This window comes from Aspergillus niger (genome assembly GCF_000002855.4).
Source record: "Aspergillus niger supercontig An08".
Classification (NCBI taxonomy): domain Eukaryota; kingdom Fungi; phylum Ascomycota; class Eurotiomycetes; order Eurotiales; family Aspergillaceae; genus Aspergillus; species Aspergillus niger.
In genome coordinates, this window is record NT_166524.1 from 959 (window position 1) to 25,673 (window position 24,715).

The 24,715-nt window shown below is 47.9% G+C and overlaps 16 protein-coding genes and 2 non-coding genes across 18 annotated transcripts; 8 read left to right on the forward strand and 10 right to left on the reverse strand.

Moving 5' to 3' along the window:
- Positions 1 to 257: 257 nt before the first annotated feature.
- Positions 258 to 1,431, forward strand: An08g00010 (uncharacterized protein; the record flags this gene model as incomplete). Its single annotated transcript, XM_001392084.3, has 2 exons — positions 258 to 476; positions 526 to 1,431. 2 exons carry the CDS (start codon positions 258 to 260, stop codon positions 1,429 to 1,431), a joined length of 1,125 nt encoding a protein of 374 aa, XP_001392121.1.
- Positions 1,432 to 2,098: 667 nt separating this feature from the next.
- Positions 2,099 to 2,695, reverse strand: An08g00020 (uncharacterized protein; the record flags this gene model as incomplete). The annotated part of the gene is made up of 1 exon (XM_059748759.1): positions 2,099 to 2,695. The coding sequence occupies one exon, from the start codon at positions 2,693 to 2,695 to the stop codon at positions 2,099 to 2,101; it is 597 nt and encodes a 198-aa protein (XP_059601112.1).
- A 623-nt stretch (positions 2,696 to 3,318) lies between these two features.
- Positions 3,319 to 4,251, reverse strand: An08g00030 (uncharacterized protein; the record flags this gene model as incomplete). Its single annotated transcript, XM_001392086.3, has 1 exon — positions 3,319 to 4,251. One exon carries the CDS (start codon positions 4,249 to 4,251, stop codon positions 3,319 to 3,321), a length of 933 nt encoding a protein of 310 aa, XP_001392123.3.
- Positions 4,252 to 4,377: 126 nt separating this feature from the next.
- On the forward strand, positions 4,378 to 4,854 carry An08g00040 (uncharacterized protein; the record flags this gene model as incomplete). The annotated part of the gene is made up of 2 exons (XM_059748760.1): positions 4,378 to 4,464; positions 4,735 to 4,854. The coding sequence occupies 2 exons, from the start codon at positions 4,378 to 4,380 to the stop codon at positions 4,852 to 4,854; spliced, it is 207 nt and encodes a 68-aa protein (XP_059601113.1).
- Positions 4,855 to 5,364: 510 nt separating this feature from the next.
- Positions 5,365 to 5,825, reverse strand: An08g00050 (hypothetical protein; the record flags this gene model as incomplete). The annotated part of the gene is given in 3 exon segments (XM_059748761.1): positions 5,365 to 5,666; positions 5,671 to 5,743; positions 5,793 to 5,825. Coding segments are annotated over 3 exon segments (408 nt in total).
- A 748-nt stretch (positions 5,826 to 6,573) lies between these two features.
- An08g00060 (uncharacterized protein) lies at positions 6,574 to 7,310 on the reverse strand (the record flags this gene model as incomplete). Its single annotated transcript, XM_059748762.1, has 5 exons — positions 6,574 to 6,765; positions 6,861 to 6,917; positions 7,031 to 7,147; positions 7,178 to 7,220; positions 7,306 to 7,310. 5 exons carry the CDS (start codon positions 7,308 to 7,310, stop codon positions 6,574 to 6,576), a joined length of 414 nt encoding a protein of 137 aa, XP_059601115.1.
- Positions 7,311 to 7,427: 117 nt separating this feature from the next.
- An08g00070 (uncharacterized protein) lies at positions 7,428 to 11,320 on the forward strand (the record flags this gene model as incomplete). The annotated part of the gene is made up of 11 exons (XM_001392090.3): positions 7,428 to 7,493; positions 7,580 to 7,609; positions 7,673 to 7,745; positions 7,801 to 7,872; positions 7,923 to 8,635; positions 8,682 to 9,453; positions 9,502 to 9,972; positions 10,101 to 10,330; positions 10,404 to 10,782; positions 10,835 to 11,006; positions 11,080 to 11,320. The coding sequence occupies 11 exons, from the start codon at positions 7,428 to 7,430 to the stop codon at positions 11,318 to 11,320; spliced, it is 3,219 nt and encodes a 1,072-aa protein (XP_001392127.1).
- Positions 11,321 to 12,093: 773 nt separating this feature from the next.
- An08g00080 (uncharacterized protein) lies at positions 12,094 to 12,673 on the forward strand (the record flags this gene model as incomplete). The annotated part of the gene is made up of 2 exons (XM_001392091.3): positions 12,094 to 12,325; positions 12,378 to 12,673. The coding sequence occupies 2 exons, from the start codon at positions 12,094 to 12,096 to the stop codon at positions 12,671 to 12,673; spliced, it is 528 nt and encodes a 175-aa protein (XP_001392128.1).
- A 524-nt stretch (positions 12,674 to 13,197) lies between these two features.
- An08g00090 (uncharacterized protein) lies at positions 13,198 to 15,521 on the reverse strand (the record flags this gene model as incomplete). The annotated part of the gene is made up of 5 exons (XM_059748763.1): positions 13,198 to 13,899; positions 13,995 to 14,338; positions 14,398 to 14,936; positions 14,988 to 15,367; positions 15,486 to 15,521. 5 exons carry the CDS (start codon positions 15,519 to 15,521, stop codon positions 13,198 to 13,200), a joined length of 2,001 nt encoding a protein of 666 aa, XP_059601116.1.
- Positions 15,522 to 16,093: 572 nt separating this feature from the next.
- On the forward strand, positions 16,094 to 16,477 carry An08g00100 (uncharacterized protein; the record flags this gene model as incomplete). The annotated part of the gene is made up of 2 exons (XM_001392093.3): positions 16,094 to 16,340; positions 16,401 to 16,477. The coding sequence occupies 2 exons, from the start codon at positions 16,094 to 16,096 to the stop codon at positions 16,475 to 16,477; spliced, it is 324 nt and encodes a 107-aa protein (XP_001392130.3).
- A 27-nt stretch (positions 16,478 to 16,504) lies between these two features.
- On the reverse strand, positions 16,505 to 16,900 carry An08g00110 (hypothetical protein; the record flags this gene model as incomplete). The annotated part of the gene is made up of 2 exons (XM_059748764.1): positions 16,505 to 16,840; positions 16,862 to 16,900. 2 exons carry the CDS (start codon positions 16,898 to 16,900, stop codon positions 16,505 to 16,507), a joined length of 375 nt encoding a protein of 124 aa, XP_059601117.1.
- Positions 16,901 to 16,989: 89 nt separating this feature from the next.
- On the reverse strand, positions 16,990 to 17,758 carry An08g00120 (uncharacterized protein; the record flags this gene model as incomplete). Its single annotated transcript, XM_059748765.1, has 3 exons — positions 16,990 to 17,120; positions 17,215 to 17,499; positions 17,665 to 17,758. The coding sequence occupies 3 exons, from the start codon at positions 17,756 to 17,758 to the stop codon at positions 16,990 to 16,992; spliced, it is 510 nt and encodes a 169-aa protein (XP_059601118.1).
- Positions 17,759 to 17,796: 38 nt separating this feature from the next.
- tRNA-Ala (AGC) lies at positions 17,797 to 17,868 on the reverse strand. The gene has a single exon. It is a non-coding gene; the product is annotated as a tRNA-Ala (tRNA).
- A 159-nt stretch (positions 17,869 to 18,027) lies between these two features.
- Positions 18,028 to 18,554, forward strand: An08g00140 (uncharacterized protein; the record flags this gene model as incomplete). The annotated part of the gene is made up of 2 exons (XM_059748766.1): positions 18,028 to 18,164; positions 18,428 to 18,554. The coding sequence occupies 2 exons, from the start codon at positions 18,028 to 18,030 to the stop codon at positions 18,552 to 18,554; spliced, it is 264 nt and encodes an 87-aa protein (XP_059601119.1).
- A 431-nt stretch (positions 18,555 to 18,985) lies between these two features.
- On the forward strand, positions 18,986 to 19,057 carry tRNA-Ala (AGC). The gene has a single exon. It is a non-coding gene; the product is annotated as a tRNA-Ala (tRNA).
- A 202-nt stretch (positions 19,058 to 19,259) lies between these two features.
- On the reverse strand, positions 19,260 to 21,575 carry An08g00160 (uncharacterized protein; the record flags this gene model as incomplete). The annotated part of the gene is made up of 10 exons (XM_059748767.1): positions 19,260 to 19,326; positions 19,410 to 19,487; positions 19,529 to 19,647; positions 19,956 to 20,014; positions 20,500 to 20,577; positions 20,812 to 21,028; positions 21,104 to 21,138; positions 21,214 to 21,290; positions 21,368 to 21,419; positions 21,497 to 21,575. 10 exons carry the CDS (start codon positions 21,573 to 21,575, stop codon positions 19,260 to 19,262), a joined length of 861 nt encoding a protein of 286 aa, XP_059601120.1.
- A 72-nt stretch (positions 21,576 to 21,647) lies between these two features.
- On the forward strand, positions 21,648 to 22,425 carry An08g00170 (hypothetical protein; the record flags this gene model as incomplete). Its single annotated transcript, XM_059748768.1, has 3 exons — positions 21,648 to 21,764; positions 21,877 to 22,098; positions 22,192 to 22,425. The coding sequence occupies 3 exons, from the start codon at positions 21,648 to 21,650 to the stop codon at positions 22,423 to 22,425; spliced, it is 573 nt and encodes a 190-aa protein (XP_059601121.1).
- A 259-nt stretch (positions 22,426 to 22,684) lies between these two features.
- An08g00180 (uncharacterized protein) lies at positions 22,685 to 24,459 on the reverse strand (the record flags this gene model as incomplete). Its single annotated transcript, XM_001392099.3, has 4 exons — positions 22,685 to 22,992; positions 23,058 to 23,176; positions 23,238 to 23,995; positions 24,091 to 24,459. The coding sequence occupies 4 exons, from the start codon at positions 24,457 to 24,459 to the stop codon at positions 22,685 to 22,687; spliced, it is 1,554 nt and encodes a 517-aa protein (XP_001392136.1).
- Between the last annotated feature and the right edge of the window lie 256 nt (positions 24,460 to 24,715).

Consider the following 24,715-nt stretch of genomic DNA (forward strand, 5'->3'; position numbering starts at 1 on the left):
AACCTGCCTTTAGTAATCAGACGCTCTAGGTAAGTTGCCGCCGCCCCAAGGGAGATCGTTGGGGGACCACTTTTAGTTAGTTCTGCACGCTCAATTGCAACCCTGCCACGTACAGGGCCATAACCATCAAAATCAGTATTTAAACACCTTTACTGTATACACTGGTGCCAGACTTGATCGAAGCAACATCTAATTGCTCAACGCTTGAAGCAGAAAACAGAGTTCAACCATTTTATTGAATTTAGCTTCATCTCATCATGTCGTTTTCAAACCTTGTTTCTGACCTTGCGTTCAGAGACGCTCAGGATGACCGAAGTTCTCAAATATCCCATGCACGGTCTCAAGCTACCGCTCGATCATATACCAGCACGGCTGCGACCAGCGTTAGCATATCTGGTGATATCTCTAGCCAGCTTCATTCTGGCTATAGTCATCCACTGAGTAGATCATGGCAAGCCGAGAAGCAGTTGACCAAGGTTCGTACTACGACATAGTCCTGTACTAGCATGGTCTAATTGTGTGCAGGAGATGCTCATATATCCCCTTTTCATTACCGATAACCCTGATGAGGAGACGCCTATTCCATCCCTTCCAAATCAGTATCGCCGAGGACTGAATCGGTTGGTCCCCTTCTTAAGACCATTAGTACAGAAAGGCCTGCGTTCCGTGATTCTGTTCGGTGTCCCTTTGCATCCATCTGCAAAGGATGCGCTGGGAACCGCTGCAGATGACCCGACCGGTCCAGTAGTTCAGGCCATCCGCCTTCTTCGTTCGCGCTTTCCTCAACTTTATATCGTGACGGATGTTTGTCTTTGTGAATACACCTCACATGGTCATTGCGGGATACTACGTGAGGATGGGACGCTCGATAACGCACAGTCCGTTGATAGAATCTCAGATGTAGCCCTCGCCTATGCTGCTGCCGGTGCTCACTGCGTGGCTCCGTCAGATATGAATGACGGCAGAGTCCGCGCCATAAAGCTGAAGCTTATTGAAGCTGGCATAGCTCATCGTGTCCTCCTAATGTCCTACAGTGCAAAATTCAGTGGATGTCTATATGGTCCCTTCCGAGATGCCGCAGGCTCTTGCCCATCCTTCGGAGACCGCAGGTGTTACCAATTACCCCCAGGTGGCCGGGGGCTTGCTCGGCGAGCGATACAGCGCGATATTGGTGAGGGCGCAGACATCATAATGGTGAAGCCCGCTAGTAGCTATTTGGATATCATACGGGACGCCAAAGAGCTCGCCAAAGACATGCCAGTTGCCGCTTACCAAGTTAGCGGAGAGTATGCCATGATACATGCAGGGGCTAAGGCTGGCGTTTTCGATTTGAAATCAATGGCTTTCGAGAGCACAGAGGGTATACTACGGGCAGGAGCTGGTATTATTGTGAGCTACTTTGTGCCCGACTTTCTGGATTGGCTTTCTTAAGCTGCTGTGAAAGGCCAACACTAATCATGATTGTAACGAGTGTCTGTCCTCTTTGCTGTTTATTCCCCGTTCTCTTTTTGTCTGTTTTTCTGTAAAGGCTCATCCATTCGATCGAGCCTGTCGATCGATCAAAAAGAATTTTATTGCTGCTTCTTTCGCCTTCATACTATACATAGCCAGACTGGTTTCCTTTTTCTTTTCCCGCTTGTCCCTGTTAATCCAATTATATATCCTCATCTCCTGCTGGACGATTGGAATCCAAATTCCGATACACAATTTAAACAACTTGATGATTCATGTCCGCCCAAATCCTACAGTCTGTCGCCTAAATGCAATGCTCCTGTAAAGATATTTAGGTATCTAGCTGCTCTGATAGTAGAAAAGGGACAGGCATCACTTCACCCCTTATGCCTGCGGACCACTTCTGTTATCAAAGAATACTAATAGGGGTTGATGGAAAAACTAAAAGTCATGTCAAATATAAGCTTCACACCTTGTGCTCTGAGCCAGCCAGATCCCTCGAAATGGGTGCTGAAAATAAATCGGTATAATTACAAGCAAAGCTGACGGTTGATGAGATAGACAAGTAGAGAAGGGTTGGTATCTTGAAAGCCAAAAAAAGAAAAAAAATAATCAGCTGGTACGTACCAACAGACATGCACGTGAATCACATATAACTTGGCTTTAGTCCCTGGAAACCATAGGCTACAATGTCTGACTTTACTACCTCTCCAGGAGCGACATACGCCCCGCGTCGTAGTCGAACACCAGGATAGATTGTACAGCCAGCCCCAACGTAGCAATCTTCCTCAATTGTAACAGGGCGCCCTTGATATCGGCTTTGTGAGCCTTTGCGTTCTTGCATATTAGCATGGGCCATTGATGTAAGTATGGTAACCCGGGGACCTATCCAGGTATGGGCACCAATGGTTACAGGACAGTCATCAACAAACAAGCAGTTTTCTGAGACCATGACATCTTCACCGATATGCACGTTGTATCCATAATGACAGTAGAAAGGTGCCTCAACAATAGCACCTTGCCCTAACGACCCTGTCGAACGAGATGAAGCCAAACCAGGGGGTGAGTTGATAACTGAGCCTGGAGGAACAAGCACTTCTTTCAGTAGCCGACTTTGCTCCTTAGTGCTTAACCCCGAAATAGGATTGCAGGCATTATTAAACCGCCATAGGGCGGCCTTGCAGCGATCCCTCTCTTCCACGAGGTGAACATCATAAGGCCGGTAGAGGTCACCACGTATCATCTTATCTTTTTCTGTATCCTCGGTCGATAACGTACGAGTCGATAACTGGTGCTCGATGCTAAGCGCCATCCGCGCCTGAGCCTGGGGACTATTAGTGTCCACGTTTCCGGAATGTGTTGACCGTTGGTCCATCCCTCCTTGGAAGAGCGGGACTGTCCCGGGTTTAGTATGACCTCCATGAGAAAGCTCTCTGATAGGAGGAACAATTGGGAAGTCGGACTTAGCATGACCTTCGCGGGATAATTCATGAATCGAGGGGACCTCGCGGTAATCAGGCTTTGCCACATGATCGGAGATATAGGAAGGGTGGTTTGTGCTTCCCCAGCTGCGTTTCGTCCATGGACCACGACCGGAACTAGCTCCTGTGGGACTTGTATTGAACGAGGCAGTTGCCCGGTCGCTTTCGTCTACAACAATAGGCCTGATTTTCCCTGGATCAAGTTGTTCCGGCATGGTTTGTTGCCGGTCATGCTGACTTATATCGTGGACATACTGAGAATTGATATCCAGATAGCCTTCCTTTGATTGTAGTGGAACTGGCGTCTTCGAATTTGACGGCTTTTGCCAGGTGCTTCGAGATGAATAGCCCTCACACAGAAATCCCCCTCTGATACAGTTGTTGCCTACAACATCGATGAAGTTAGATCGTAACCATACCACAACATAGCTACGGAAGCCATATCACCAAACTTACAGGCAGGATGTTGTTCATCGCACTTCTTTTTCCTCCTCCGGCAAGTCATGCAACCTGTTTTGGTTCGGTTACTAAACACGCGTTTTCTCTTGGGTGCAACTTGGACGGCTGCCTGTGGCCGCTCCTGAGGAAGTACAGATAGTGAGGATGGTTGCTCACTCTGTGCTGGCCCTTCCGTTGGACGACCGCTTGTACCCCAATTCTTTTGAGACGAATCATGGCCATTGGCCTCGCGCTGGAGTGCCTCAGCCAATTGAGCATCGGATGCGTCAAACTGTTGTGCACGCTGGGCTTGATGTACCAGCTGGGAATCATAATCGTGCCATGCTGTATTCGCCGGTGGCGTTCGGTTATCACTCCCATTTTCCTCCAATCGAGCCTGAGTAGAAGGGGATGGGTGCTTGATATCGCTTTCCCCATGGGACATGCCGGTGTCATTAGACGTGGATGTCTGAGTGAGGGGTTGGCTCGTATCATCTGAACGCAGAACCGGGCTCTTCGGAGCCCTGCGAAGCATACCATGGCTTTCTTCTTGTTCCCCAGATTCCGATCTTTTCCGTTTGCTTTTGCTGGGACCCGACGAGCCACTCAGGGAAGGTGACCGCTGAGAATGGGGCTCCTCTTGTTCATTAGCACTGTTGCCGCTCTCGGGGTTCACGTTGCCCTGTATTTGTTCGTCGAGGCGAGACTGCGCATCCAAACCATTTCGTACGAAGACATCAGGAGACTCAGCGGCGCAATCGGTAACAGCCGGTGTGGGCACGGCTCCCGCAGTCACCGAGGGCTCTTTCCCATTCACTGCAGTAAATCGAGAAGGGCTATGGTCTGCCCTGGGCACTTTTTCGGTGTCTTGATCATTCATTACCGATGTAGAAGCCACTGTTGCCATGGTAAATGAACAGCTCGGTGTAATAGATTTTTATAGATCAGCGCGGATGAAAGTTGAATTATCCGACATTTGCTTCTAGTATAACGCTTCTTGTACCCGATGACGATTACCGCCACTTACTGGCTAATGGACGATGGAATCGCTAGACGTGCCTGTCCGGATCTGCAGATTGCCCAATATTATCTTGTGAGTTATGTGCGCTGAATTGAATCATTTGTGGTCTCCAAACAAGCACATGAAACACAGTCCATAAGGGATGCAAGCTCAAGAAGCGGTGCAGGAGATTAGGGCGAAAACATATATCGTGCAAGTCGACTAAGCTGAAAAGTGAGATAGAGAAGGTTATCGTAGTATTTCGATATCAGGGTGCTTCCTAGTAAATGACTAGGTGTCTTGTATGACTACCCTTAGTGTCGTGCCACTAAAGGGCTGATCTTGAGTTGTTGTTGGGCTGAGGGAACCCCCGGCGGTAGAGGCAAGGAAACAATTATTCAGCGCAGAAGTAGGAGCGAGAATATTTTAGACATTGCAGGGAAGATTCGCGAAGAGGAGGGGGCAAAGAAGAGAGGAAAATAGAAAGCGCGTTCCTCGCTTTGAACTAGAACAAACAATAACAGAGGGGAGAATCGCAACTATGAAGCGCAGGTTACGTGAAGCGAGTTGAAATGCTAGATTAAGATGGGTAGATTGGAATGGGGAATGTCTGGCCGTCTCTCATCAATTCAAAGCCATGGATTCGAGATAGGGCGGTTACTAAATAGAAAAGAGGGGAAAGGCGTCAAAGGAAAGAAGGAGGGGAAAGTGTAGTGGCCGTGGTCGTACTAGCAGTGGAGAGAAGATGGATAGGCAAACGATAACAATTATAGGTCAGCGAGTAGTATGTCGAAACGGACTCCTAGAACGAAATTTTTTTGCCGCCTGCAGGTGGGAATCAAGAAACGAGGCATTTCACTAAGGAACCAATAGTACCTAGTTGCAAACCCAGGAAAGAAAAAGGAAAGACGAGCAGCCGTAAGGAGGGGGGCGGGAAGAAAAATAGTAAATGAAGAGGTAAACGACCAGGGGAGTCGATGTACTAGCAGTACCTTAGTGGGATGGATGCACCGTAGAGTTGGAGTCATTCATTGGGTGTCGTACATCCTGGCAGAAGGATGCGGCTGCCAGCTGGCTGCTGAGCACTCGACAGGATTGAAGTTGGCGCGCGATCGGCCATGAGCGGCGCGAAGCAACTGGTTGGCTACCACAACCCCGGCAAGCAGCTTCTGGTTGGTTGGACGTGAAGTTAAAAGACGCATGAGTTGGAGCGATGGCGCGCTCAGGCGACACGCCACTTTTGGGAGGGGGAATCGACTCGCCTTGGTTCGGTGGCTTTTGCACTGCCGTCTGCTCTACCCGCGAGGGAAGCGCGGCACGGCGGCGGCGGAAGAGGTTCCTGGTGGGTCGAAGCGACCTGCGCGTTGACAGCCTGAAATGGTGGGTGTGGAACACGCTTACACAATAGCTCGGTCGCTTACCAGCGCTGCCTTTTCCCGCCAATTATTCGCCATTGGCGCAGGAGGGACGCGGTTGCGGTTAGTACGGCACAGCACCTTACCTACCGCGGACCCCCCAATCCCCCTTCCCCCCGTTGTCTGTAATATCGTCCGGAAAATTCAAATGGCAATATCACTCACACTTGGATTTACCAGTAAATAATTTAGTCCTCTGTGAAAGCTGGTCAGTAAACATACTCCGTACTACTAGGAGCTTTTTACCATCTCTTTTCTTTTCTTTCATTATAATGAAGTCAGTAAAGTCAATAGAAGGTGATGTACACGATATCGTGGTGATATATCAGCTACGCACATCATTCACCTTCGAATTGAACAGCACAAATGGCATATTCAAGCCGTCTTTTGTACGTAGTTGAACAGCAGTTCCCTGACTATTTCGAGTACCTGTAGACCCCGTCCGTTTTAAGTTTGCCAAGAGTAACAGAGGGTTGGCGGACAAAATTTCCCAGCTTCTGGCTGTATCTAGTAATAGTCTCGTAGTCTACTACCAAGTGACCGAAGGATTGCTCGGGCGGCGCTGGTATCCTAGCACAAACTACATAGTATCTTTCTTTATCCACTTAAATCTCAATATGGAGAGAAAGCTATATCTTCGAAATGATTTCCATATTGATTGATGCTAGCTTATGCTGGAGGAATGGTATTGTGGAAGTGGGAATTTTGTCTCAATGAATAAGCAGCATTATTAAGTGCACAAGGACCAGATGCTACGGAGTACATTCGAAGAAATTTGGTTTTCTGTTCACCATACATGTAGCCACGGGTTATATAGTACTGGCCAAACAGTTGAACGGACACCGAAGCGAAATGATATCGAGATACCTAAGATGTGCCTTGCACGGCCCCAAATGTCAGATTCGGACTCGATGAGTAGAACCGCAAATTCAGAGAAAGATCCGGTTATTATAAGCAAGCTCAAGTTACCTAATCGAATCTGCAGAAGGCCTGAAGGCGTTTCGTGGTTGACATACTATGCAAGAATTTCTACTTCGCTATTGCCACTTCACAAGTATTTTGCATCGTGTGAACCTGAATGATCATTTTACCAGTAATAACAACAACAGGTACTCCGTAGTCTATGTAGTTCTATAGCTACTACTGCGAACCCGGTAAATTCATTACATACTAATTAGTTGACTAACTAGTTATAGGTCAGAGCTTCTAATTGATGACTAAGGTTAAATGGAGATACATCGCACCGGTCCGATAGAATAGCGCCAACAATCCGAGAGACGCGCTGTTCTCACCGCCAGTACTCCGTAGTACGCATTGTTTTTTTCCAGAAATATCCAGATCCCAAAGCCAGAACTCTCATCCTAAATTACAGCCACCGTACCCCACTTTACCAGCTGCTTCTCCAAGGCTGCTGCATCTTCAGGCAGGAGTTTGCTCCAAGCTCACCCTACCTCCGACGAACCCCTCCAAGGAAGCCTCTTACCCCGCCATATATTCTGCCAACCTATTCTTCTGTTACGCCATCTCGTATCTACGGCCTTCTCTAGACCCTATTGAGTCTTCATCTAGATCTCGCCTGCTTGAATCGTCTATTGAAGGCCGAGGAGCGCAGCGTACAGTACTGTCAACCTCAGGAGCGGAATGTCTGTTTCCATACAAGAGTTGGACAACACTGTCCGGGCCTTCTATGAGGGCAAGGGAGATCTGGTATGTCGCAAGGATCTGGGCGCTTATGTCTTTCACTGCCTGTCCTCGTAATCGAGATGTGAACTGACCTGTTATGCGGCTCACAGCAAAAGCAAGCTCAGCAGACCCTTACGGAGGTGAGTGACCGAATTGCATAGTACATACCATTCATCCAGCTCTAACTTGTTTCCGGTGGCCAGTTCAAGCAAAATCCGGATGCTTGGTTGATTGTGGGAAATATTCTACAAGAATCAACATACCCACAGACTAAATGTGCGAGACGATGCCTCACTCTATGCTGCAGACGGCCGTGCGCTGATAGAATCAGATCTTGCTCTCCAGGTCCTTGACGATGTTATTATGACGCGATGGAAGGTCTTACCCAGGGAGCAATGCCTAGGTGATTCCTTTAAGCTAGCCTCGATTGTCAAACCTCTCTAACATCCTCAGGTATTCGGAATTTCATTGTCAACTTCATCATCGAAAACTCGAAATCGGAGGACAAGTTAAGGAGTGAACGAGCCTTCCTGAATAAGCTCAACCTAGTTCTTGTTTCCATCCTGAAACAGGAGTGGCCACATAACTGGCCAACTTTTATCAACGAAATCATCTCGTCTTGTCATACCAGCCTGTCCATCTGCGAAAATAACATGGCAATTCTTCGTCTACTATCCGAAGAAGTGTTTGACTTTTCCCAGGATCAAATGACTTCGGTCAAAGCGAGAAATTTGAAGACCTCAATGACGCAGGAGTTCTCGTCCATTTTCCAGCTATGCTCAGAGGTCTTGAACACGGCGAACCAACCAAGTCTTATCAAAGCTACACTAGAGACTCTGCTTCGTTTCTTGAACTGGATCCCTTTAGGATATATCTTCGAAACTCCCATCATAAACACCCTGCTGACGCGGTTTCTGGATGTTCCTGAGTTCAGGAATGTCACACTCAAGTGCCTTACTGAAATCGGCGGGTTACAAATTGGCAACCCGTACAATTACGATGAAAGGCTTGTCCATATGTTTACGGAAACGCTCACTGCGGTTTCAAGAATCATCCCCTTGTCCATGGATTTGAAACAGACCTATGCTAAGAGCAACTCGAGGGACCAAGAGTTCGTTCTCAATCTGGCACTGTTTCTCTCTAGCTTTTTTAGCGCTCATCTGAATGTGAGTCTTCATGGCATAGCAATCAGGTCCATGCTAACTTATCCAGCTCATCGAAAAATTGCCCAACCGTGACTACCTCACCCACGCCCATTTCTACCTCATTCGTATCAGTCAGATCGACGACAGGGAAGTCTTCAAGATCTGCCTGGAATATTGGACGAGGCTAGTGCAAGAACTGTACGAAGAGATGCAGCAGCTCCCAATCACAGATATCAATCCTTTGGTGAGTATGGGTGTTAGCGGCCTGTCGAACGGAGGTGCACCGCACCCCAGCACGTTGGCCAACTACCCTCTTCGGAAACACAAGTACGAGGAAGTTTTATCAAGCCTTCGCACGGTCATGATTGAGAAGATGGTGCGTCCTGAGGAAGTTTTAATTGTTGAAAATGACGAAGGCGAAATTGTTCGCGAATTTGTCAAGGAGAGTGACACCATTCAGCTTTACAAGACGATACGCGAATGTCTTGTCTATCTGACGCATCTGGATGTCGTCGACACAGAGAATATCATGATTGAAAAGTTAGCCAAGCAGGTTGATGGGTCTGAATGGTCCTGGGCCAACTGTAACACTCTCTGCTGGGCCATTGGTTCGATTTCCGGAGCCATGAACGAAGAGACCGAAAAGCGATTCCTGGTCAATGTCATCAAAGACCTCCTTGGTCTTACCGAAATGAAGCGTGGAAAGGACAACAAAGCTGTCGTGGCCAGTAATATCATGTACATTGTCGGACAGTATCCAAGATTCCTGAAAGCCCACTGGAAATTCTTGAAGACTGTGGTGAACAAGCTCTTCGAGTTCATGCATGAGACTCATGAAGGTGAGTTGCTGCCCTGCAGACGGAAAGTCATTAACTAACCCAAACCAGGTGTTCAGGATATGGCTTGCGATACATTTATCAAAATCGCGAACAAATGCAGGCGGCATTTTGTTGCTCTCCAGCCGGGGGAGAACGAACCATTCATTGAGGAAATTGTTCGCAATATGAGGAAAATCACCTGTGATCTTTCGCCCCAGCAGGTCCACACTTTTTACGAAGCCTGTGGCTACATGATCTCGGCACAAGGCCAAAAAGGCCTACAGGATCGACTGATTGAGAATCTGATGTCCCTGCCTAACTCGGCTTGGGATGCCATCATAGTACAGGCAAACCAAAACCCCGCTATACTTCAAGATGGCGAGACGATAAAAATCATCGGAAATATTATGAAGACGAACGTCGCAGCATGTTCCTCCGTGGGCACTTACTTTTATTCCCAGCTTGGACGGATTTATCATGACATGCTGAACATGTTCCGTGCCTCCAGCCAGCTTATAAGTGACGCTGTTGCGCATGATGGTAAGGATGTGCTCTTTTGACATGTCTTCTTCTGCCCCGCTTTACTCTTACCTCTCGTCATTTTCCGTTTCACTTCGCCCCTTATGCACCGAGCATGCTAGTTCGTAGAGCTTTCTGACATTAAATAGGCAACATTGCAACGAAGACCCCGAAAGTCCGGGGTCTAAGGACGATCAAGAAGGAAATACTCAAACTTATCGACACCTACGTGCAGAAAGCCGACGATTTGGAGATGGTAAATGCAAATATGGTTCCTCCACTCCTGGAGGCCGTTCTCGTCGACTATAACCGCAACGTTCCTGATGCGCGCGAGGCGGAGGTCTTGAACGTCATGACAACGATAATCCACAAGTTACATGTACGCCAAGCCCCACTAATTGACATTGAAGCCTTGCAGGATGAATACGAAGCTGACATGTGCTGCTACCCAGAACTTGATGGAAGACAAAGTCCCCTTGATAATGGAAAGCGTCTTTGAATGCACACTGGGAATGATCAACAAAGACTTCCATGACTATCCAGAGCACCGTGTCCAGTTCTTCAAGTTGATTCAAGCGATTAACTTGTACTGTTTCCCGGCATTGCTCAAGCTTGATGCTACGCAATTCAAGTTTGTCATCGATTCTTGCATGTGGGCTAGCAAACACGACAATCGTGAAGTCGAAAATACAGGTCTCACAATGTGCCTCGAGCTCATGAATAACATGGCCGACACTGATGCTCAGACCTCAAATATCTTCTTCCAACAGTTCTACATTCCTATCTTGCAGGATGTATTCTTTGTCCTCACGGACAGTGATCACAAAGCCGGTATGTAGTCTAACTTTTGTAGACAGAAATTTGCTAATATCTATGGCAACAGGGTTTAAATCACAGGCCATGCTATTGTCGCGCATGTTTTACTTCATTGAGTCTGGCAAAGTGCAAAACCCGATCTATTCTCCTGAGCAGGCACCCTTAGGGACATCCAACAAAGATTTCTTGCAAGAATATGTTGCGAATCTCCTACAAAATGCTTTCAAGAACCTCCAGGAGTACGTTCTACCCGATCATGAGGAGCCCTTGGATCGAAGAAGAAAACCTGAATGACAGGCTAATGTTTTCCAGAATCCAAATCAAACAATTTGTTGTTGGCTTGTTTGCTTTCAATGACGACTTTAACAAGTTCAAGACGCATCTGCGTGATTTCTTGATATCACTGAAGGAATTCTCCGGTGATAATGCAGACTTATATGCGGAAGAAAGGGAGCAAGCCTTGCGGGATGCTAAAGCCGCTGAACGAGACCGAGCAATGAGGGTAGGAGGTCTTTTGAAGCCATCCGAAATGGATCAAGAGGATGAGCTATGACTAGACAAGGAATTACGTTCTGAAGTTGCGCTATCAACTGCCGATACCACAGCGCATGGCAGTGAGTCCAGGTCTTTTTCGGCAAGTGACTGGTTTGATGGCTGGTCATGTTATGGACTTTAAGTTTGAAACCGATTGCCATGTAACGAACAAGAGATTTACAGTACCTTTTGGATTTCTTCCACCATATAATCCTCACGTAAAATCAGTCTTGGTGCTTCCTGAACGCAGCGCGGTATTCCTTCCAGTCCTTTCTTCGTGCCTTCCCTTAACAAACAGTTTGCAGTGACAACAAATCTCGAAGCTTGCCCGCGAATGAAGAAATGGAAAAAATAAAAAGAGAAAGAAAAAAAAAAAGACCTGTAATTTATGTTCAGAATAGCCAGGCACTGCAGCGACAAAGGTCGAAGGAATTTTAAAAGGGAGAAAGAAGTACTGAACGTAGATATATCATGTCGGAGGTAGCCACTGAACTACAAAGATGTGTTTCTACTTATCAACTAGTCTAGTACTATCCGGAGCAAGCAATCATTATTCTACACCAATGAATAATCGTTGTACAAGTAAACACCGACTTCTATCAGTACAGAAGCGAAAAGGCGGTGTGAGGCCGGCCTCTTGCAGGGATACTTCGTCAGAAGCAAACTCATATATCTGAACGCACTAATGATCCAAGAGACTTTTTAGCCCCCGCGATATTAACTTTCATTCCCATAACAGCATCAGTACGCCTCTCTGTTTCCGGAGCTGTGTCAATATTGAAGTTTATTTCCATGTCTCGAACTCGTCAAATACCGTCTGAGCCAGCAAGTAGTTCTCAACTGGAACTGACAGAGGAGCATACCGAGACTTCGTCAGCTGTTCCAGTTCCAGCAACGCTGAGGTTAAGAGGAGCAGACGAGCCTGCGGCTAATCGGCTCGAATTGAATGAGGGCAATTCTCGACGTATACGCTGGAGTGAAGATGTCATAGATAACGAAGGAATGGGGAAGAAGAGTTCCAAAGGTAATCCTTCCCTAGCTAATAGGTTCTGCGAAACTGTGCTTACGTATCACAGTATGCTGCATCTACCACAAAAGCCGACCTATTGGCGATAGTAGCTCCGAATCCGAATCCTCGGACTCCAGTACTTCTAATTCGGACACAGATAGCGACGACGAAGCGGCCTGCCATAGAAGGACAGGACACCGCCCGCCTACAGCGCAGGGAGAAAACTATGCCTCTTCTGGTCAGAGGCTATCCTCGAACAGTGAAGAAAGAACCTGCCGATCAAGTCACCGTGCGAGGAAAACGAAACGAAAACCAAGCCCAAATGCCTATGAGAAAATGCCTAAGACCACAAAGGGTCGTTAACATATTCGAGATCTTTGGCAGACTAACGCTGTGACCCATCTTCAGTATCCAGCAGTTAGGGTCTTCCGCAACAGTGTTTGTTATATGCTATGAGGGGACTATTCTGTATTACACAATGCGATAACGACATCAAGTGACATGCCCGTCAAATCCGCATCCTCAGTACCCTTCGAATGGAAACCCATACTGACTATCAGGGTCAATCTTTTCTTGCCTTGTCCCCTGAGCGTCCTTGGGTCGCACCGATGTCTCATAGCACTCCATTTAAGATGAAATTTTTGGACGGTGTTGCTGTGTTATCTATATGACACGTGAATATTACCGGGTGGTTAAAGAAGATAGTGCAGGACATCAGACTTATTACAGAAGACTCGCTGGAACTTGAACCGAACCTAAAAGCGAAAAGAAGATGTGAATGAATGAAGGGACAAATCAAAGTAAGAAAGCACTGCTAATGCTGTGATTTTATTGGAGGGAGGGAGACCGATTGTAGACTCTGCTTATCAACAACTATGAAGTATATTTCACAACATCATGCTTTTTCTTCTAGCTATAGCGGCTGCGGCACGTTGCCCGCGCTTAGTTCGTCCCGAATCAGCCACCCTCGAAGTAGACAAGTCTGCTCTAGTACTCGCTTTTGATTGCTGTGTAGGAGAGCTCAGCTTGGCGAAGTCTTCAAGGGATCTTGTGGAGTAGGAATTCCCTGCACGAGCCTCTGATGGAGAGTTATCTTGGCTTTCTATGCTCATATAATCGTTGCTTGCTGGTTGGAATTCACCTTTTCTGGATGATTCGGGCTGTGAAGAATGCCGTCTAGACTTCCGAGCTGTAGCAGGTCTGGCCTTGCACCCAATAGGGGGAACGCTCCTCGTAACATCATTACCAGTCATCTGCGACGGCTGCATCTGATAATTGTCATCTGCAGCCATCATTTCGTCAATTTTACTTCTCCCAGCCACACATTCATGAGGGCATGCCTCTGTAGACCCCTCGGCAATGCCTTCAGGTGCCATATTGCACTTGTTTGCCGGAGAAGCCTTCCGTTTCCGCTGAGACACTAAGTTCATTTGCTGGGTAGATAAATCTGCTGCTGCTGCTGCTGCCTCTGTCGTCGGTAATTTGGGTTCTTTGCCAGAGGGGTCCGAGTTTCGCGGTCTCCGCCCATTCGATCGCCCATTCTTACGCAGGTCCTCATCCTCGTTCGAGCCAGCCGTACATTGAGGGAGCTAGAGCTTCGTCTTGGCTGATCGCCAACTGCTGCTATCAATTCCTTCGTAGGTCTCCGCATCTTGTCTCGTAGATTCGGCTCCGCATAGCTCACAATGGCTCTCTGGCGCCTGGCAGGCCTCGTTGGGCCAGACACGTCAGGCAAATTCCTCGGTGCGCTCTCAATTTCTGGTAGCGTGGAGCGCCGCGTATTTGACTGGGTTTTAACCATGGTGTTTTCGTCATGCTTCTGTTCATCTGTGGATTGATGGATCCGATACTGTAGAGGCGTCTCTTGCCTCGACTGCTCGAGATCTGTGCCTTTTTCGAGTAGCGCTGGGGACAACTCCACTTGAACATCCTTTTCGTCGATGGAGGGCATTGTGTCTTTCTGGGGCTTCTCTTGCACCATTGTAGTACGTGCTTTCGTTGGGCTGGTCATGTTCATATTTGTGCTTCCTACATCTTCATTAGCTGATTAAATCCTCAGTATTGCAGTGGCGCGACACGGCACATACTATGCTCCAATGCTTTCCGTTTTGCCGACCTGTGACTCATTGCCTGTTCTGTCAAAAGCGAGGCCTTCCCTCCCGATGGACTATCATCAGCCTCTGACGACAGCGACTGCTCGTTCTTTCTCACCGGTGATGGTGACTGCATGCTTGTCCGTGGAACGTCGGGGTGATTCGATAACGATTCCATTATCTTTCCGTGATGCACCGAAAATTTGCGCTTGGTTTCCGGGCTGAAGTTAGTCCCAGGGTTGTTCCGTGTCGATGGTGCCCCGTGATCCATGCGAGAGCTTTCCATTTGCTTTGATGCTGGAATGGGCCTTTTTCTTTTCCTGGTCTCAAGTGTAGGGGGCAAAACTGCCTCGTCTTCGTCCGACATGTGCTCATTGTAAGTCGGTGCCTGCTGCGCATTTATGATATCGGAAGAATCATTCGTAAAGGAGCTGTCGTCCGCTGTGTCTGGTCGCGTGGCTACAGGCTCTTCCGGGGTGGGAGATCGCAGATTATCGGCGGTATTATATCGGAAATCTTGTAGCTCTTGTGGCCTGTTGATGGTAAGCATTATAGAATCAAGTCTCGGGGTCCCGGTTTATTACTCTAATGTTTTTCTGGGGTAATATTTGTCTTCCAGGATGACAGGAAGCCTTCCCTCTTCGTCTTTCCCGTGATTGAGCTCATCATTGGTTGTCTTCGCTTTCCAATCCGACAGTGCCCGGAGTTGATTTGGATCTTGAGAATTCTCTGCACATTTGCTGTAGAATGTGCGCGGAAGTGCGCCTAGGTCAGCCACCAGGTTGTTCAGCTCCGCCAACTTGCTGTCTAGTCTGGTCTTGATGTCGTAAACACCATGTTGGAGTAGCCGGACAGCCTCATATCTCTCTACCTCCTGACTAAGACTTATTACTTGCTCCCGAAGCGAGACATTTTCTGAGAGGAGATGAGAGACTTCGGATTCGAGGCTGCGAATGCGGAGGGACTGTATCGAGTTTACTCGAGCGATCTCACGATTCTGTCGCACAAACCGTCGTTTTACTGGTATGACGCTAAAGTCAGCTTCAGTAGAATTCCACGGGGGAAGGGGTTGCGGTGCTTACGGGCCTCGACATGCTCTGTTGGAGCTGACGATTCATTTAAGCGAGCCATACCCGGCATAAGGAGGCAAGACTGGCTGTTGGTCCTTCCACAGTCTATTCTGTAGGCAGTCAATCACCCAGAGAGTAAGTGTATCAGAAGCAATAAATTCAGCCAGCATCCACACTCATTCGGTAATTGTAGATAGTGATCTCGCCCCCGTATCCGACTTAATCGGTGAGTAAACAAGAGTGGGTGGATGTGGCCCCGTGATAGTTGACAAACGCGGGTATGGTTGTTGACAAATGCCCTTATCGGGACTAGTGTGATTGCGGTCGGTCTGCGACCGCTCGAACGGTGCATCATAATATCGATAGAAGCCAGTCGTGATGACTCGTTCATACAGTATTAACTTTCAATTCACCCTCTAATAGCAGCTCCCTATAGAATCCGACATTCCCGTGTCATACAACTCTTCACTGGATCTACAAGCTATAACTGCAGTCATACCAGCTAGCGTGCAGTCTGTGCAGCCTGCGTCTTTCACTATTCATTTATACCCCGCCCTACCAACATCAAATCGGGTCAGACTCCAGCAAACCGCGGCCAGTAGCAAAATATCTTCTACATCATGGCATACATGTCTCGTACTGCTTCCATGCTCCCTCCTGGAGCCTCAGCCACATCCTCATATCGTCAGCCAAACCAGCAATCTACAACAATTTCACAGCAACAGTCCTCTGTCCTAGCAACCCGCATTGCAGCAAAAAGGGCTGAATTGGATAACTTGAGGCAACTTCGTGATATGAGTGCAGCACTGGCATTGCAGATGCAGGCTTTGCAGGGCAAGCTTGGAACTCTCAAGGATGGCACAGAAGGTTTGTCGACTCAATTATCATGGTGGAGTATGTCCTGATCGTCTTTCATGTTGGCTTTAGCTGTCGCTTGTGTTCTTGCAAATTGGGATAATGTGCTGCGGGCCATCAACATGGCCTCGAGTAAGTTTGCTCTCTAATGAAGCTTTGCTCTCGAACGATGCTGATCAACCAAAAGCGAAAGCTGCGAACTTGACCTTACCGCTGGAACATACGCCAGACTCCACTACCCAAAAACCACCGAATGACTCACCTATGCCTGCTACTCTAGTGCGAATCCCCGTTTTGAGGCAGGAAGAGCCGCCTGGCCTCTGAATCATTAAGTACGCACTATTGGTTTGAGGGCTGCATATTATGCGTCCACGGACGTCCTTTGGCAGGGAGCAAAGTGCCTGGGGACTGAGCCGAACTCGCATTGGGTTAGCAGGTGAGCTGTCATCTGCACGGTCGAGTAGAGTAACGGGATCCACTGGAATATCAATTACAAAATGCTGGATCGTCGCCTACATACAATTACAAACTACGAGCTGGACGTCGTGGATCTTCTTGGCCATCTCTGGCATTGTTGGGAGCTATAAGATCGGATGCAGAAAGTTACAGTTGTTTGTGGCAGGGGGGCTCTGACGCAGGATGGGGGAAGGGGGCCGCTTTCTCATTGCAAATTGAGCCTCTCCTGGGGCTGTCGGAATATCGCGTAGGGGAACAGTGCCTTGGGGTATGTTATTTTGCCTAAAGGGGCGTTTGTCCGTGGAACGGTTTCCTCTTCTGGGTGACGAGCAGGAGCTCTCTCTCTCTCTCTCTCTTTGATGGATAGGCAAGCACGGACTAGGTCCAAAAACTTGCTTTAATGGCAGAGATAGTATTTCCTACAACACACTACGCATGATGGAATTATCGGCCTTTTCTTCGTGCTGCTCGAGATTTGAAGGGGCCTTGTCGATTAGCCTATCGAAGGGTACGGCTTTCAGTGGGCTACTTGATTTCCCGCCCGGTAGTTTGCTGGGAAGCGCGCATGCATTAAGGGGGAGGAGTCCATAATGTAGTCTCAGCAGAAAATGAGTCCGACTCATATTCCCTCTCCGTGTGCCTACCGCATACGCTGTTATGCTCATGTGTTCCGTTGGCAGTCGCATCGGATTGCAACTCATGTTGTGGACACGGACTCAACGACGGGATACTAGGGCAACAATAGATCTGGCATGATACGAATTTGTGCATTGAAAGTATGCGAGAGCATAGGTGCAACATCAAAAATTTGAGACTCTTTTGGGAGGGATAGTATTGACATCTTTTGTGTCCTTCGAGTTACATACTCAGAGCACTCCACCTCGGAGTGGGTATATAATGGAAGAGAAAGGAAGATACTCTGTGACAATTTCCTGCTGCCGTCGCACTAGGCCATTGTACTCTGCACTTACCATGAACATGAAGATCACGTTTCTAAGCCAGAGGCAAAAAATGGAGTTGCGGGGAATCGAACCCCGGACCTCTCCCATGCTAAGGGAATATTATACCACTAAACCACAACCCCATATATGCTTTCAATGGCAAATAATCTAGAACTGAGTGCTGCTGTTTAATACTAAGCGTGTCAATGAAGTGCTGAGATGTTCGGACTAAAGCAGGTACTGTGGGGTTGTACTGCGGGTTAAGTTCTGGTCGGTGCTTAGCTCTCTGGATGACGCTCGATATGCAGGTGTCACGAGAATTGGAGCTAAACACTTTCTTAAAGCTCCCATTGGTGCCTAGGACCCTTGCTGCGGGCGGTCATTGCTCTGTTGCTGGCTCGCAAAACACGATGGCAAGACCTCTGTCTGCGACTGCCAGGTATGATTTACCAGCTTTCCGGCGTGTGAACGGCAATAATTCTATCGGGTGCTCCTGGTACTTGTGTCTGCTCTTCTGGTGGGTTGCATCTTAGAGTGATCCGGAAATAAGACATTGCGGTCTAGGCATGTCTTGTGGCTCGGTGTATTCACTCGGTACTGCGATATTTCTCCCCTATTTTGCATCTTGAAGTGGGATGATATGGTAACGTGTCACCGTTGACTTGTGACACACATGGATATTATATATAATATGCACTGTAGATGTGCCAGTACCGTTTCGCCGACCAATCACCAAATCGATGACACTCTAGGCCACATTGTCAGAACCCGTTCCCAGTGCGTCTTAGGATCAGATTTCCCAATTACTTCATACAAGCCAACTGCCTAGTCATCTAGTGGGAAACCAGGATTCCAAGCCCCAGAACGCGCATTAACTACGTAGAAATTCACCCAGGTAGAACTACTACGGGTAGTTAAAGTGGGTTGCCCGATTCTATCGTACACACACCTTGCAACGAACCAGGGTTAAGTGGAGTGAAGGCATAAAAGAAACTAAAAATATAAATACCGATTCCAAACAATCAATTGTTTGAAAGCTCAGCTGGCCACTTTCCAGAGACATTGGGAGACCGGTTTATCACCTACATGACTAGGCAGATGACATACAATGGAGGCCGTCCGTGTGTCTGGGATTGGGCTAAGCCTTAAGAAGCATTTTGTATCGATATCATAGTGTGGTTCGCACCACATACAGTGCGGTCGTTACGTATAGTATTTGTAGGACTCTTTAATCCTTCAATGGAAGGAGTATACTATAGAGGGGTTGTGGTTTAGTGGTATAATATTCCCTTAGCATGGGAGAGGTCCGGGGTTCGATTCCCCGCAACTCCAACTTTTTGCTCCTTTATTTTAGAAAGCCAAATCACCAATAAGTATGCGAATATGCCTGTATTCGCTCTAAGCCTACATACAACACTGGATCGTATATTAGTCGAAGACCCTGATCCATGGCTCTATACACACCAAACCCACATTCGTGTGTTTCTACACCTTCGTCGGCGCTTAAGACTAAAGACCAATTAGATACAAGTTGCTATTGATGTCCCGATAGTATCGCCTGGCTCTGAGGGACAGTCCTTGGCCACCAATACACAAAATCCCTAAACCCGTATATAACAGGCAATGTTCCGATACCTGGCTAATACTAGATCACAAATTAGTAATAGAACATCAATGAATACACTTGCTGCTGGATGAATTTTCATAGACCAGAACGTGGGATATGAGCGCAAACCCTTCATACTTAGCATCGCCATGCCATCTGAGACACCCTGGAAGTTCGCGATATATCAGGAAAATAACGTGTTGGCCGGGGCCGGGGGAAGGGGATAACTAAGAGGTTGCGTCCCAGGAAGATCCAAGTCGTTCTCACGCGGGCGAACTACGGTGTGGTTCTGGGATGAATCAAATAGATTCGATGCCTGCTATCATGTACACCCCCTCTGTACGCAATGGGCGGATAGGGCGGGGAAGGCAAGAATAATGTTGTCTCTGCGATTGTATGGATTTGACACCCTGCTGTCACACCAAGACGTCGACATACATATCTCATGTAGACTACTGTCGTACAGGCAAGGCAGTATAACTACTATATGTCTTGAACATACGCAGGCCTGCTCATTGCTGGTGAAATTCTAGAAACTAAGATAACATGGGTGTGTCTATACGAGGAATATCTCCACATAACTAGTAAGTACCATCATGGAGCAATACTATTTAGTGTCTGTACAGCAAGGGGAACCATGAGAGGAGCTGCTGACTTGTGAGCATGACCACCACCATAGTGACCTTGGGGAATGCATTATCCGATGGTCCAACCATATGGGCCGTCGGGTGTGGATTGACCAGTGACTACAGCAGGTGCTTGAATTAGAATGCGCTGGGGCCACCAGCAGCCGTGCAGGAAAAAGCCAACTAGGCTGAGATAGGCAATAGACTACTACAAGGAAGGGATGGGGCGAAAGGCCAGGTTAGCCACCGGTCGCCCCCTCTTTTTTACTCCACTCGGCCTGCCTTAGACAGAACCCATAATAAGCAAAAGCAGGTATCGTATCGGGTACCTCGGGTGTCGATTAATACCTGATACTTATCTTGTGCCAGGAACAGCAAGCAGTAGTCAGGTTTAAATAGTATTTCTATTACAATGACATACAAACAGCTCACTATTCACCGTGGTACAATGGTGAGTGGCACATATTAGTACTTGCGATACACCAGAAACTGTCGGTCGTGACAACAGGAGCCAGTCCTACTAGACCAATAGTTGTGCACACCTCCGAGACTACTATACACTGGCATAGTCCCATATGCCCCTGGACAAGTCCAAGCAGTTTCATAAGTATGGGATAGATCTAAATAATGCTCCGCACTAGTTCAATGTATGCTCTATCGGGTACAGACTAGTATTAACAATCTACCCGTAAACCCTACAACGTCGTGCCTCCTGGAGATTGGGCCATATTTCCCCCTCCTTCCCCTAAAGGGGTTATGTGCATGTCACTGGCGTCTTTGGAGCACTTAGCTACCCATATATAAAATATACTTATATGGATTACCCCCATAAACTGCCGTCATTTATGTCTCACTTGTCCCTGTGCGGACTGGGTGACCTGGAGACCATGCTACACACTGGATGAAGAACCTATTCCGCACCCCCTCCCATTCAATCACAACAATAACCCTTTTATACGCCTCAGATATCTCATCAGTTGTCATCTGACACAGATCTGGATCCACCGACTTTGATCTACCCTCACGTCCTTGGTTAGGTCCCTTTGCTAGTGCACCCTGGCCTTGCGTGACCTTCTTGCTTCGCAAGAATGATACCGAAGTGGATTACTATGGTGTGATGGCCTTGAACCTTTCATATATGATAACCTCCACACCAAATCCATTCGCATCTGCTAGCTCTCCTCACGCTCTTCACCCACCCGAACAGAAGCTCACTCAATGCAAATAAAAAAAATTGCATTATCAGCAGCAGTAACCATTCCCGTTCACGGACAAGAGGCCGACTAGCAACCCTGAGATATCAATATCCGAAGCGCATTCGATTGCCCCAAATCTGGTAACATATCACCGAGACAACAGCCTCTAGTTCTGCATTGGTATTGCTTGGCCCATACATTCAAAGTTCCACACTTTCCCAACGCCAGCCCCTTCTGTTGCCTCTTTGTGAGGACAAAGTCAGGTTCTCAATCTGATTGTTTAAACAATCAATATGGCAACTGAATGGTCGCTTGACTTCTGCCTTGCTTGTGACCGGCAGACCTTGGGGGAACCATATTGCTCCCAAGCCTGCAGGCTGGCTGAGATAGATACCGTCTCGAAGGAGGCGACAGCACCCCATGCGATCGTGTGCCCACAACCAACTAGGGTCCCCAGTCAATCTGGGTGCTCTGTAACCAGATCTTTCGCAACAATGGAAACGGTGCCGGCTGGATCATCTGGTTTCAAATACCCCAAAAGGGTGCTATCACCATCTTCGTCGCAGACGTCACTCTCATCTGTCAAGAGCAGTTCATCACAGTCCGTTGTGGTAGCAAGTCAATTCAAGAATGAGTTACGGGATTATGCATGCAGCTTCGACCACGTCCGCGACCTGAAAAGACGTTTCGCATCTTAGCGCCATGGGATTATAGTCCTCATAGAGTTCTATTCCCAAATCTATCCTCCATGAGCACCCTTGTATCCCAGCATTAATAGCTATTGCGAAGGAAACCTACAGGCGACTCGCACTTCAGCAGCACGATCCAGTATCACCTCCCATTCCCGAGAGGGCCGTCCGTTTATTGTATGTCCCTTTATCACGCAAGCTATATGCCCCTCATCAAATATACGAACAAGCGGTTTTGGACAATATGCATACCCACGTAAGCCTGCAGTGTGGCACTTGGCATGAGGAAGCACAGAAAACAGTCAGGCATGAAAGGTAGTGGGAGACGGGGTAAGCAATGATGGGCAAGGGGAGGGGCGGACCAGGGGGAAGGTACATAAGGGAGATAGTGATGGAAAGAAAGTGGGATAGAAAGAAGAATAAGCAAGATAATGGCCTCAAGGTGCCAATTTACGGCCCCTCGGAGCAGAATCCTGGTTTTATGTCCTTTAAGTGTAACCATTGCAAGCTGCCATCGCTTCCAGATGGCGATGACATCAAGAATAATTTGCAATATCTCTACAGTAGTATTGCTAAGTTGTAGTCCTAAATTTTATACAACCAGGAGGGTTTGAAGAAAGTGTCCGGACGCAGGTGGTCGCTAATAGTAATTTGATTCGAGCTGATGTCCCTGGCATCTCCCGAGATGAGCCGGGAATAATGAAATTCTCCCCGGCGTAGTGTGCTAATGTCCAAGGCACAAGCCAGTCGCCATACCCAGCTTCCGTATAGTATATAGGTTGTAGACAACATCAGTTGTTCGCGTCACCCCCTCAATACAGACCGTAAGACAAAATTGCCAATCACCGGCCCAGTGCTTTTGCGAGTGCCTTTTCATCTCTTGGAACAAATCGAACCTTATACTTTTTTGGGATTGCCACGAGACTTGTAGGGTCCGAATTGCCCCGAACAGGATGCCAGTCAGTTTCACCAAGTGGCTCGATGCGGAAACCATTTAGTGTGCGCATAAAGACAAGATACAGTTCACGGTTCGCGAGTAGTGAGCCAGCGCACATGCGATAGCCCATGCCATACGTGAAAAGAGGTGCGTCTGGTTGCTCAAGCCATCTTTCCGGCCGGAACTCCTCGGGGTCGCTCCAGACTTCGGGGTCTACGAGATGAGGCATTAGCTGATAATTGCAAGATATTACGATCTTTCATCGAGTAACGACTTACCCATATTGCAGGCCCAGGAATTTAAGAAGAACACTGTGCCCTTGGGGATTACTGTCCCGTTGTACACCACATCTCTAATCGAAGTCCGGGGAAGCGCGAGACGAAGGACTGTGAAATATCTGTACATCACCACTTAGCGTTGCGGAACTCTGAGCTTGGGTTCTCTTTCTCAAGGCGTACCTTAGGCATTCTCTAACTAAGGCTGCCACGTAGGCGCATCTCTGATCATCCATGGGATCGCACAAGGGCTGATCATGCCCATACATATCTCGAATCGCCTTTGCGGCCTTCTCTTGAATATCAGGCCGCTGGGAGAGAAGGCCAATACTCCAAGCCACAAGGGTCGTGACTGTGTCGAGACCTCCAGAAAGCATGGTCAAGCTGATTGATATGAGTTCCTCGGAGTTCAGTTTTGCCTCTTTGTCAAGGATAACGTTCGCCTGGATGCAGGGCTTATGAATGCCTTTCTTCATGCGATCATCCAAGTCTCGGTTTAGAGCGGTGAGATACCGATCACGTCGATCCCTCATTTCTTTGGCAACTTTTGAGTTGCTATTGAAAGGGTTTAGTCGTAAAAGAGGAATATAGTCCTGCAGGTTGCCAGTGGTGCTTCTGAACTTGCTGATCTCTTCCTCGACGTGGGTAATCTCGGCAAATAGGTCTTCTTCTTGGGAGGCCACACGTACCCCCCAATTGAGAGTCAAGGACAAGCTCAAGCTTAGACGTTGAATCATCGGCATAGGATCCACTGGTGTTTCACCACCATTTCCATATCTGTAGAGCTCATCCACGAAAGATCTAGACTCGACATCTAGGTGCGAAATATATGATTCCACAGAAGGACGATTGAGGGCTGAAGCAGCGCCTTTTCTGCGCCTCTTAAGTGACTCACTGTATGGAGAAGTACCGATTGTTGTGCCAGCTGTGTTCGATACAATCTGATGCACAATCTTGAGCGATATTCCATTGACACGGGAAAGAAATGGGTATAACAATAGAGAAAGCCTAGGGAAGCATGCTATCGGGGGCTTACTTTGTGGAAAGTATAGAATTCCGGCCTTGAACTCAGAGCTTGTGCATTGTGTCCAAAAAGAACTTTTGCCGCCGCCGCCGAATTCACGACAACAACTGGAATATTTCCCAGCTGAATCTGATAAACGGGTCCATGCGTTCTAGACCATATGCGATATTGTTCAGCGGCATTTTTTCGGATCTGCGCAAGGTTTCCGATCAGAGGAAGACCACGGGGGCCCTTAAGACCAGATACTCGAGCGGAGGCTCGAATGAATTCGTTGATTATAATATAGAGAACCGGGACGATGAAGGCGGTTGCAGCCAATGACTGCAACGGAGACTCGAGAATGCTTTGCTGCAGGAACGAAAGAACTGCTGCGATGGCCATAATGGGCAAACCGTGTTTCTTGCTTGGCTGTGCAGTCGTTAAGCAGATGGGGCAGACGTTAAGCTGACGCTGGGCAAGTTGACTGAATTTAACGCAGCATCATATGCCCTGGTACACATGTGATACGTTCCGGATTTGCTATCCCTCCCCTCTCGCAGGAAGGAACATTTCCGTCGCCAGGATGTGAGGGATACTGCTAGCTAACTTGATTTTACCCCAGGTTTCTGGACTGTGGAACCTGGGGGGTCGATCATAG